A 12,145-nucleotide genomic window follows, 5' to 3' on the forward strand; every position below is an offset into this window, starting at 1 on the left:
ACAGGATGAACTTGAACTCTTAATATAGGAGGGTAAATACAACGTGAGAGCTAATAGCTGAAACTTGGTGGGATGATTCCCATGACTGGAATACAGCAGATGAAGGATATCTCTTGGTCAAAAAGAACAGAAGGAATAGAAAGGAAGGAGGAGTCATGGTATGTTAAAAATGTATATCCCTGCACATAAATACAGAAGGATGAGCTTGGTAGCTACACTGAGAGTATCTAGATTAAAATACGTGGGGCAAGGAATAAAAGGAGCATGGTAGTTGGAGTCTACTACCGACCACCAAATCATGGAGAAAACGAAGATGAAACTTTTGAAAACTGCCAATTTTTCAAGGAGGTATGATGTAGTAGTAATGGGGAACTTCAGTTACCCCGATATCTGTTGGGAGTCAAATTCTGCCAAACACGGCCCTTCCAAGAAATTCCTGACTTGTGTTGGAGATGACTTTCTTCTACAGAAAGTGGAGGAAGCAACTAGAGGATTAGCTATCCTTGACTTGATTCTAACCAATAGAGATGACTTAGTGGATGAAGTGACAATTACAGGAAGTCTGGGGGAAAGTAACCACATTATACTTGAGTTCTTGATTTTAAAGGAAGCAAAAGCTGAGAGTAGCCATGCGTGTACCCTGGACTTCAAGAAAGCCAATTTTAATAAACTCAGAACAATGATAAATAAGGTTCCATGGCAAGCAACTCTAATGAAAAAAGGAGTCCAGGATGGGTGGGAGTTTCTAAAAAAGGAAATTCTAAAGGCATAATTACAAACAATTCCAACAAGGAAAAAAGGTGGAAGATAACAAGAATAATGGGTTCAAGTTGCAGGAAGCCAGATTTCGACTGAATATCAGGAAAAACTTCCTGTTAGAGCGGTACAACAATAGAACCAATTCCCTAGGGAGGTGGTGGGCTGTCCAACCCTAGAGGCATTCAAGAGGCAGCTGGACAACCACCTGTTGGGTATGCTTTAAGTTGGATTGCTGCATTGAGCAGGGGGTTGGACTCACAGGCCTTATTGGCCCCTATCATTCTATGAAAAGCTGTCTTGTTTGGTTCAAGCAGCACTTCTATCATAGTGATTATTATAGTACTATCAAATTTTGTGCTGTCATATCCTGTGTTATTGTAGTGATTTCTTTATCCTCTCCCCACCTGTCAAATAATGGGCAGGGCTGAAAGCAATTTTTGGGGGAATGTGCAATATATATGCTCCAGTTCATCAAACAACAAGGGATACATTATCAAAGTGTAACTTGCGCAATATATTTCTCACGACACTGAAGCAGGATAATGGTCCATTCCTCAAAAACCTGAAGCAGGATAATGGTCCATTCCTCAAAATGCCTAGCGTTGCATAGTTTAGAGGTTGCATAGTTTAGAGAATGAAAAATACAAATGCAAATCAAATGGGTAGGAAATAGAGTTGGATCAATTGAATGGCCCAGTAAAGATAAGTTGGGGTTTGTGACGAAGGTTCTGTACAGCAGGGTTGGGTAGAACATAGATCAGAATCTACTGGTTGGAAGATTTGCAGGAAGTCAAAAAGGATTTCTGACTCCTAGTTGTTCAACAATAAAATGTAAGATTGCAAGTTTTTTTAAAAAAACAACCCTCTACTATGGCTGGCCTTGTGCTAATCCCATTTTTCAATTTTGTTGTTCTTCGCTGTAAATTAGGATTGTTAATTAGCTGGCTCGTTTTAGAATTTTGTGTTAGAGTACCTGATCTGTGGTAACATAGGTGTAATCTTGTACATATAGATATGTAGGTCATACCAATGTTTGGTTTATGAGTGCAATTGGCTGTACCCTCTGACCCACCGTTCTGCATCTGGCACCATCCATCACCACTATTTTGCAGTTGGTGGACTGTGGCATTCTAACAGAAAACAAAAACAAAATAAATCCCACAAACATAAAGTCTGCCCACCCCTGCCTTATAGTTGATCTGTGTTGGGTACCAATGCTTGTGTTAATTTCTGTCTTTTTGCTCTTCCCTACAGTACATCCCAGCCAGCAATAATAATACCCCAATTCATGGTTTTTACATCTATTATCGACCAACTGACAGTGATAATGACAGTGACTACAAGAAGGATATGGTAGAAGGTAAGGAAATACCAGTTGGTTGGGCCTGAAATGTTAATTGCCATAAAATTTATATTAAAAGGGCTCCTTGGTTGAAGCTCACTGAGCGACCTTGGGCCAGTCATTATCTCTCGACCTAACCTACCTCACAGGGTTGCTGTGAAGATAAAATGGGGAGGGGGAGCTCCGTGGAGAAAAGGTGGGATATAAAAGTAATAATAAAATAAAATTTGTGTATATGTGGGTGAGGCTCATCCATTGCACTCCGGGTGTCCTGACCACTGCGATTTCCCCAAATGCGGGAAACTTGACTGCATGATTTTCAGGAGGAAGGGTGGAATATAAATTCAAGGGGAAAAAATCAAAATAGGAATCTTGGTTGGATGTTGTAATGATTCGGCTACTTCTGACTAGTGACAACAAATCCGGGACCCTTTCAGTTCTGCATCATAAAGTGGAGGTAGGGAACCCTTTTGTCCTGGTGGGACTGATCTTTATCTCCTCCCACCCCACAGACCAATTTTGACTGGTGAGGGGGCCACCCATATATCAATAATCTAAAATGATGACTTAGGGTGACTGATAGATGAGCAGTCCCACCCACCTGTCAAAGTTGACCTGTGGGGGTGGGGGGAGGAGTCTGCTTTGCCAGCGCGTTTCCCACAGGGAATGTGATGGCAAAGCAGCACCTAGCAGGATTTAAGTCCCTACTCATCAGCTGATGAGCAAAGACTTCAATCCTGCTCTCTGCAGGGGTCTCATGAGCAGGGGTTAAATCCTGCAGCTTTGGTTGCATGTCAATTTGCTGTGGAGGAACTAGCAAGTACAGCCAATGCAGAATTGAACTCTCTCTCACTGCCCATTGCTTGGTAACATCATCTGTTTGGCAGGTGGACATGGTTTGGGGGGAAATGGCTTTGCAGGCCTGATTAGACCCCTCCCCATGAGCCAAGATTGACTCGCGAGCCGGAGGTTCCTCACCCATCATGAAGTAATGACACTTTCCTGTGTGTTTGTCATTAACTATGCTATTACTGTCCTTCGATAATATAGAGATTCATTATTAGTCTTAGAATGGAATAATGAGGAAATAGAAAGTGACAGTTTTGTATGTTGCTTCCTTTTCAGGTGACCGGTACTGGCATTCTATCACCCACTTACAGCCAGAGACTTCATATGACATTAAAATGCAGTGCTTCAACAAGGGTGGAGAGAGTGAATTCAGTAATGTGATGATCTGTGAAACCAAAGGTAACTAGTACAACAGGAAACTCAAGGTGCCTCAAGTGCTCCTCCCCAAGTGCTTAATATTAATAGCTTAGGAGGAGATTCAAGAGAGCTCTGGAAATATATTTTCCATGGATGATTAAAAAATACAACTGGGGGACTCATTAGGAGAGCAAATAATATGAAACTATCAAAAGGCAGGAGTTCTGGTGACATAAATGTGTTCATTATGTGCACAACTCGAAGGCTAGGTATAAGGCCCCACATGATGCGAAGAAATTATAGCCTAGTTTATGAAGAAACTGCAGCATAAAACTAACATGCATTTGGAATGGGCAAAAAACTGTAATTTTGAGGTTAAGAAAAAAGTGGCTTAATTTGAATGGGTATTATGTAGTGAGGTGGTGTGGAAAATATTTTTTTCAGCCCAAGGGCCACATTCCCTTATGGGGCTCACATGCCAATGGTGGGCAGATCCAGAGACAAGAATGTTCGGAACAATGAATTCATTTTTTTCTTTAGACTTGCATTGCTTCCTTTCCAGACAACTAGAGTCATCATCAGAGTTCAAGGATGCATTCTAGAGCCAGGCAAAAATACTCAAGGAGGATGTGGTTGGGGAAGGCGTGTGGTCTAGAGGGGCACATTTGGGCCCCCAGGCCTGAGGCTTCCCACCCCTGCAAAAATATAATTGTGTTAGGAAGGTTTTAGTGGGGTATTCAGTGATTTGGAACAAACAGCATTGATAGAGCGTGAGCAGAATACACATCATGCCCATACTTCCACCCAGTTAACAGAAATCCACTGGATTGACCACCAGAAGATCAGAGCTGTGGAAGAACAAGAAACAAAATCTGTCACCTCAATGCAGAGTCTTGGGGGCAGTAATAGTAATAAGTTGGGGAAGATGAGAAAATTTCCTCCTCCATTATACTGAATAGCAAAAGAAATTTGGTGCAGTAAGAAGCCTATGAAGTCTTTGTGCTCCAAGTATTTAAAATTGATAGATTATTATGATGTGGGTAGATAATGAAAGTGAGGGGTAAGAGAGAAATAGCATTTACCAGTAAATCCAGTAGACCTGATTGAAATGAATTAATCACATGACAAAAATACATTGACTATTTGACATAATGCTACATCAAGGGAAAGGTATGCTATAATAGAAAGATTAGAGAGAGAGCCTGTACATGGTAACTTCTTAATTTTGGCATTTAAGCAGTATATACTTTAATAAATAATAGCAAATCATATTAATGTAAAGATCCTAATGATGCTTTTTTTCTTTCTCATGAAGCTCGCAAATCTTCAGGAATGCCTGGTCGCCTGCCACCATCTACAGTATCTACAATACAACATCCACTACCCAACAGTGGCCATAATGTCTTAGGGGCAGGGGCCATGGTGGCCCGCTCCAGCGATCTGCCATACTTGATTGTAGGGGTAGTGCTGGGCTCCATTGTTCTCATCATTGTGGCTTTCATTCCATTTTGCCTTTGGAGGGCTTGGTCTAAACAGAGTAAGTGACTTTCAAAAAAGTATATGTAACTCTGAAACAAAGGGATATATGTTCACATGTACACACAGACACACAAACACAGAGCTTTGCTTGGAAAGTATGAGCTATAATAAGGGAAACCAACCAAATTTCATGATATCACTGTGCACAGGATCCCTGGAAATGTGTGAATAACTAATTCTGCAATAACTTTGCCATGTGATCAAGTTCTATCTTCCCAAAGCCATTCCATTGAACAGCTGTCTGAATTGGCTCTGTGATCTAAATAAAGCCTAGTGGAAACTAAAGATACTCGATGCTATCCCCACTGTATCCCTCCAGCTTGCTTTCCCTTCCCCAATAGATTTGTCTATAGTGTTTCCAGTTATAGCAGCAGGTGATGTTATGCCTATGTTCGTAGTCTAATATGTATATTCCTTCGTCATTTCAGAGCAGACTGTAGATCTGGGTTTTCCTGGAGCAGGACTACTAGTGTCATCTTGCCAGTACACTATGGTGCCACTGCAAGGGGTCTCCACCCCTCGAGCTAATGGGCTATGTTATGGAAATGGTGTGCATCTACCAGCAACCCAGGGTGCCAATGGCCATTTTTCCTCAGCAACAATTGGATATCCCAGCACAAAGGCACAAGATTACAGCCCAGATGAGGTTCAACAGGTAATTTCTTTAGCAACAGCAGGAGGCATTGGGTAATTTCTCCTATCTCCTTACTCTGACCCAATGCCTAATGTTCTGCTTCCGGGGGCAGACGCTTGAAGCAATGGGGGAGCAAAGGTGTTAAAAGTCTTCCCCACAGAATGGAAACCTGGAGCAATCTGAGTCTTCATTTCGGTCTTTTGAAGAAGCAGGAGGTTTTGAACCTGTAGATTCTGAATGATTGAATAAAATAGCATTTGAGTACGTAATTGGTTATTCACAAACACCATTTTAAAGCATTATCCTTTAAGATGCAGTACTAGCTGCTATTTCAATAAATACCTGTGTCATAGAAAAAAAATTCAGCAGGCATTGCATGCAGAGACCCAGAGAAGCAATAGTCTAATGGTTTAGAGTACACTTGTCCAGTTACTTAAAGCAGCTCAGTTTTTATAATGCTAGAAACAAGCATGTTTCTGAATACCTGAAACTGAATTATTGCATAATCCCATGCATTGGCTTTCATATTTAAGACTCTTTCATCCTCTTCTGGATTTTTCTTTTTTCAGCAGAATGAGACCAATGCTTTTCTGCAGGAGAGGGTACTGCAAAATGGAAATATTCCTGCTGAGCACCAGAGGTAAGACTGTAGCCATGAGGCTAACAACATATAGTATCATAGAAATGATGGAAACACCTCTAATGTCAGCATTTCTGCCATGTAGCATTTTTTTCATTGGGATCACAAAAAAAGCTTATGCCGCACTTTATTTGGCAATTTGTTTCCTTAATGTTTTACGGATGTGAAATTGAGAGCCCTTTCCTTTCATACACAATAGCCGATTCAATAGTTGCTTTTAATCTAACAAAAAAATTGAGCCAGGCAGCGCAAGCCTTTTATTGTTACAGGGTTGTGTGTGTAGACTAACAGCAGACTAATGAATATCTCAGATTAATAAACCAACAGGTGATCATCCAAACGGGGACCTATGTGTCTCTGCAATTTAGCAAGATACAGAACAAGCACTGATCATACCCAGACTCTGTCTGCTCCAAAACACATGGCAACCTGGTTGTCTTGATAACCTCTGTGAAATGTAATGCTTAGTGATAACAATCCCATTGAAATTGCATGTTATATGACTGTATAACTTCATATGCCATTGGCACCCAGAACATGAGAAAGGAAACGAACCAAATCACTCTGCCAAATCATGTCCTATTTTGGTTTCTTCAGTGAACTTGTATATAAGGAAATTGAATTACAGCATAATTTAAGATTGATGATTGTCCTCCTCAACTCAGGTTACCCAGTCCTGGACCAGAACAGAATTCTTTTCTCTATGGGTTTCCAGATGACCCCACACACCAGCTGCATCAGCAACATGACAGTTGTCATAATCATGCTGAACAATTCCTTGGCCTGTGTCACTCAGTACCACAAAGCAAGATGGGCAACTCTACTATGGAAATCATGAAGGATCATGTCTTCCATACAGGTCAGTGGAACAGACCTTAAAATGAATTTTTTGCTGCCTGGTATGCAATAACTTTTGGAGAAAAATTGCTGCTTTCTAGATCTAGGGGGAAAAGATTCGTCCTTGCAATGTGATTGCGCTGCTACTAGCCAAAAATTGCATGCATCTATATCTGTTTCAGTAAATTTCAGAAAGTGAATTTTGACTTGGTAAGTGCCAAGTATTTTCTACTAATGCAGACTTCTTTCATTCTTATTATTAAATTTATATCCTGCCATTCCTCCCAGAAGCAGCCCAGGGCCTTACACCATCATTTTCCTGTTGGTGCCACAGAAATTACCCTGCATGGAATAAGTGTAGATCAGGTGTGAAATGTCAAAAATGATTGTCAAAGGCTTACTTGCCATTTACTAATATGCCTTTTCTTGATAAAAGAAAGAAATCAGAATGAAAGCTGGCTATTAGCCAAATGTAATTGGCGATTTTTAAGAATTCAGTAATTAGAATTCTTTTTACATTTTCCACTGGTAACACTTTTACTAGTAATATTTAACGTTTTAGATGTCACCACACTTTTTATATTTTCAGTAATACATTCGTAGCTTCTCCTCTGAAAAATTATAGTAACCTTTCTAGAAGGATTCTGCAGGAAAATCTTCACAGAAGGGACTCAGGATCTTTTGGTGAATTCTCATAGTGTTTTGAAGAAAGATGGTCTCTGACATAGAATACACTTTCATTGTCTTTCCTTGTATTCTTAGATTCCGCCTGCTGCCTTGGTCTAGTACCAGTTGAAGACGTCGAGAAGACAGATTTCTGCCTCGATAAAAGACAAGCGTGGCCCCCAAACCCAGTGAACATTTGCTTGGGAGAAAGCTCAGAGAAGCATCTGAACAGCCTCCCATTACATGCTCCCTTAGAGACTCTTCCTAGCACCAGTTAGGGAACAAATTGCCTTAACAGAGACTATTTTAAACAGAGAAATGGTTATTTATTTTTGTATTACATCTCTATTTATATATTTATGCACTTGTAAATAGATGTGTATGTGCCTTCTATAATTACATTGAGAGAAGTGGCATCATGTGCAAGAGGGAATAAACTGAGACTGGGGTAACAGCAGGCACCTTCATCAGGTCGTGAACTGGAAAAGGCAGCTTTTTACTCTCAGTAATAGAATGAGCACCAGGCCAAGAACCACGTTCTCCAGCTGCAAAAAGGTGTCTCTAACTGATGAGATTATGGGAAAAGGTCATTGCTTGGCTTCCAGTTCTCACTGCAGAATGCCAGATGAAACAGATATAAAGTAGGTACAGTATTTATCTCCATTAACAAGCCATATTCTACATTCACAGATTCTTTGATAGTGTGTCTGTAATGAAACAAATGCCATGCTTCATCAAGTAAATAAAGACTGTTTCTCCCCTTTGACTGAACCCTTATCTGCTGAACGCATGTTGTGGGGGGGGGGAATCTTGGCAACAGAATTAATAACATTACCATTTTAATGAAAATGGTTGCTATACTCTCCAGTTTTCTATCAGTAAGGTAATGAGTGAGGTCCACACAAGTAGTTCAAAAGAAAAACGTCAGCATATTGTAGCAAAAAGAACTGCACTGCATCAGTTGGGCTTCCTGCAGTTTGGTAAATCTTGCTTTCCTCATGCTGTTACAGTCCCCTTATTCATTTTTCACCCAACACTGTGTTATGATAATGTAGAACCCTAACTAAATAAAGCCTTAGATATGGACCTTGCTACACCCATCTAAACAAGAAACTTTAGCTTTCAAAACATACCAAACATTGTAGTTTTTTTTGCTTCAGTGGGAATTAGGCTTAGGGGTATGAATGTGACTGGTTTCCAGTTTACAGAGAGAACTCTGAAAAATGAATTATCCAGGACCATTGTTTTGCTTAAACCATTTCATGATGCATTGTGAGCATCTGCTTAAGCAGAGACAGTGAGACCTTGTCTTCATTTATAGTAATGGATAGCCACCCTTTGAAATCAAAGTCGGGCAAAAAAAGGTTTTAAAGATTTAATAGATTCTGATATGATTTTGCTTTTGGATAAGCTGGCCAGAGTGAAGACTGTTAACCTCCTTCAGACAGCAAATGCATCATTTGAAGAGATGCTGAATTCAGTACAGAGATTACAAGGTTAACATCTGCAGGTCTAATGAAGAAATTGGAACATAAAATCTGAACCAATAAAGCAATTTCCTTATAAATATTTATGACACAATTTTAAGTTGAAACTATAGAAACATATTTGCATCTGTGCTAAGATACTAATCGCCAGATTGGGAGTACAAGGCTGTATCTCCACTGCGCTTGTTGTGGCAGGTACCACGCTCTTGGGATCAGGAAATGAAACATGTATTTGAAGACACTTAAGACAGAGTAGCCAATATTGCCCTCCAGATGTTGTTGGTCTCCCAACTTCTATCATCCCTAGCCATGTGGCCTAGGCTGATGAGAGCTGTGGTCCAACATCTGGAGGCACTACATCTCCACACATCAAAAGCCACCTGGGCAGACTGTCTTAAGTGAAATACAAGATCAGTGGGGCTGCTACAATTTTTCCAGATAGTGGCTCTTCAAGAGATACATGCTTCTCAAATCACTGAAAGCAAGGAAAGCTATACTGTTTACATTCTGCTTGGCCTATAGCACAGAGCTTTTGTCATAAGGGGAGGAACCTAAAGCCCCAGACACATCATACAGAAACTAAAATCTCAAGGGCTATCTTGTTAACCTCATGCATTGATTTACACATACAATTAAGCAAGAGAACTATAGGAACAGTGGTTTAATCCAGAATCCCATCTGGTTGATACACAGACTGAGATGGTGGGAAAATGCGACCATCCTTCCTGCTTAAAATAGTGATTTCTTCTTTCAGGACTTCAGCTTCTTGGGCTTGTAGCTGAACTAATGCAATCAGCTTCTCCTTCTCCTCAATATCTGCTTTGCGAGGACCCTGGAATTCTGCTCCCTACAGAAACAAAAGCCAGAAACTGCCTTTAATTTATTGGGGAAACAATGACATTACTACATACTCTAGGCATAGAACAACCTCAAATCTTTGATTGTAATTCTACCTAGAGAGATCACCCCCATCTGGATGTTGGGTAAATTACTTTCTCTGATGCAGCACTGGCAAAAAATATGTGTCATGACATTTGGATCCCTCTGAATTGCTGTTCTGTGCTATTCTCTTTTGATAAGAATGGTGATTTAAATGCATACTTATATTTAATAAAGGGAATAAATCATACAGAAAATGTGCATCAGATTGAGAAACATGAGTAATGCCCACCCAAAGTAGAATAACTAGTAGGGTTTGCCTACTGTTACAACCTCTACAGGAGTCCTAGAAAAAAACAGTGTCTATTGACTTGCTAGTCATGAGCAAGTGATCAAAGCAGCACATACCAGGTTATTCTGCAGTGCATCCAACTTGATTTCAAGTTTCATCTTCTCCATGCAAAATGTGTTCATTTGCTTCAGTTTACTAGTATTTTCTTTTGTCACCATCATCAACTGTTGACGCAGCTCAAGAATTTTATCCTAGAACAAAGAAATTTGCTGAAATGATACAAATATGAAAGTAGAACTAATGGAATTTTACTGTCGGGGGGCTACAGAAGACGTAATGGCCAAAAGGTCAAAGAATAACAGAGAAAAGAAATAAAGAACATTGACACATGGCTTATGGAGCTCTTGCGTGTCAGCTGCCATCAGTTTATTGTATAATGACAGAAAACTCAAAACTGACAACGAGGATGAATTCTTCTAACCAAAAGACCCTCTTAACAGCACTCAATCTGTGTTCTAGAGGAGTGCCTGGGCTGGCAGTTTGCCATTCAAAATGATGCTAAACACTGCTTCTAATTTGTTCCAATCTCACAAAATCTGTTGACGTCTCATATAGATAGAAGCATCATCAGGCATGATATGCAATTTGTGATTTTAATTTGTTGTTAGCTGCCCTGCAAGCATTGCATAAGGAGTAGAAATGTGAGACAGAAATCTTCATATACATAATATAAAATAAACTGTGATCTGAAGGTGTGTGGGGAACTGAAGGAGGTGCATCTCCCATATCCTTCACCTTACTGGGCTTTCCCCAACAAGCTGGAAGTGAGGCCAGAGGAGTGCGCCTTCATTTTTTCTGGGTGTTTTTTTTTAAAAAAAACGCCCTCCCATCGGAAACATAACTGGGACCGAGTTCCAGGACTTGAATAGTTCAATCTCCTGTTCGATGACATGTTGGAAGACTTCAGATCCAGCCTCACCAATGGCATGCCCCCAATCCACTCCTGACATGCCCTCTTTTTGGCCCTATTGATGTTGAAATTCTAAGAATGGTAGGCCCAGGGCTGCAAAAATTCCTACGATAGCAGCAAGAATGTCCGGGGGGGGGGGAGAAGTGGATGTCCCCTAGTAACAATTCATAGACCCCCATGCGAATTATTTCTCCACATGCTGTTGAATGGCAGGGAAGCAAAATTAGACACTGGATCTCTGTCCTTCCTCACAGAGGGACATCCAATGGTTCCTATGGCCTTTAATAATGTACCTCACAATCTATGGCCCCTGATAGAGGACTGCAGCCATAGACTGTGAAGTACATTATACAGTACCTTGCAAAAGTAATCAGATCTCTGACCAATGCTTTCATATTACTGAATTACAAATAGTACATTGTAATTTTGTTCTCTTTGATATTTTATTTTGAAACACTGAAACTCAAAATCAATTATTGTAAGGTGACATTGGTTTTATGTTGGGAAACGTTAGTAACAAACATAAAAAACTGAAACATGTTGCTCGCATAAGTTTTCAACTCCTGTGCTGTGGAAGCTCCCAGTTTACACAGATGAAAGACATTGCCCTAACAAGGACACAGTTACCTTACCATTGGCCTCCACCTGTGAACCATTAAAGATGCTCTCACGTTATCAGGATAAAAACCCCACTGTTGAAGGATCATTGGTCAGGCTGTGGATCTGAAGGAAAATGAAGACCAAAGAGCATTCTACAGAAGTGAGAGATAATATAATACAAATGCCTAGATTAGGAAAAGGGGAAAAAATAATATCCAAGTGTTTGGATATCCCAGTGAGCACAGTTGGGTCGATAATCAGGAAGTGGAAGCTGCATCACGCCACCCAAGCACT

The 12,145-nt window shown here is 40.4% G+C and overlaps 2 protein-coding genes across 5 annotated transcripts in view; one reads left to right on the plus strand and one right to left on the minus strand.

Annotated features, from left to right (window-relative positions):
* BOC (BOC cell adhesion associated, oncogene regulated) overlaps positions 1–8,386 on the plus strand; it is a 93,698-nt gene extending 85,312 nt beyond the window's left edge. For 3 of the 4 annotated variants that reach the window (XM_061628316.1, XM_061628317.1, XM_061628318.1), the window contains exons 13-19: positions 2,014–2,119; positions 3,227–3,349; positions 4,623–4,844; positions 5,275–5,501; positions 6,050–6,120; positions 6,786–6,979; positions 7,720–8,386. In XM_061628316.1, the coding sequence (XP_061484300.1) occupies positions 2,014–2,119; positions 3,227–3,349; positions 4,623–4,844; positions 5,275–5,501; positions 6,050–6,120; positions 6,786–6,979; positions 7,720–7,901 (1,125 nt within the window). In that variant the 3' untranslated portion in view covers positions 7,902–8,386. The remainder of the gene's footprint in view (positions 1–2,013; positions 2,120–3,226; positions 3,350–4,622; positions 4,845–5,274; positions 5,502–6,049; positions 6,121–6,785; positions 6,980–7,719) is intronic. The other variant, XM_061628319.1, reaches the window with a different exon arrangement.
* CFAP44 (cilia and flagella associated protein 44) overlaps positions 7,994–12,145 on the minus strand; it is a 91,394-nt gene continuing 87,242 nt past the window's right edge. Inside the window, exons 33-34 of the mRNA XM_061628315.1 lie at positions 10,398–10,532; positions 7,994–9,957 (exon numbers count right to left, since the gene is read on the minus strand). Of these exons, the coding sequence (XP_061484299.1) occupies positions 9,772–9,957; positions 10,398–10,532 (321 nt within the window). The 3' untranslated portion in view covers positions 7,994–9,771. The remainder of the gene's footprint in view (positions 9,958–10,397; positions 10,533–12,145) is intronic.

Source organism: Rhineura floridana, chromosome 5, assembly GCF_030035675.1.
Source record: "Rhineura floridana isolate rRhiFlo1 chromosome 5, rRhiFlo1.hap2, whole genome shotgun sequence".
Taxonomy (NCBI): Eukaryota; Metazoa; Chordata; class Lepidosauria; order Squamata; family Rhineuridae; genus Rhineura; species Rhineura floridana.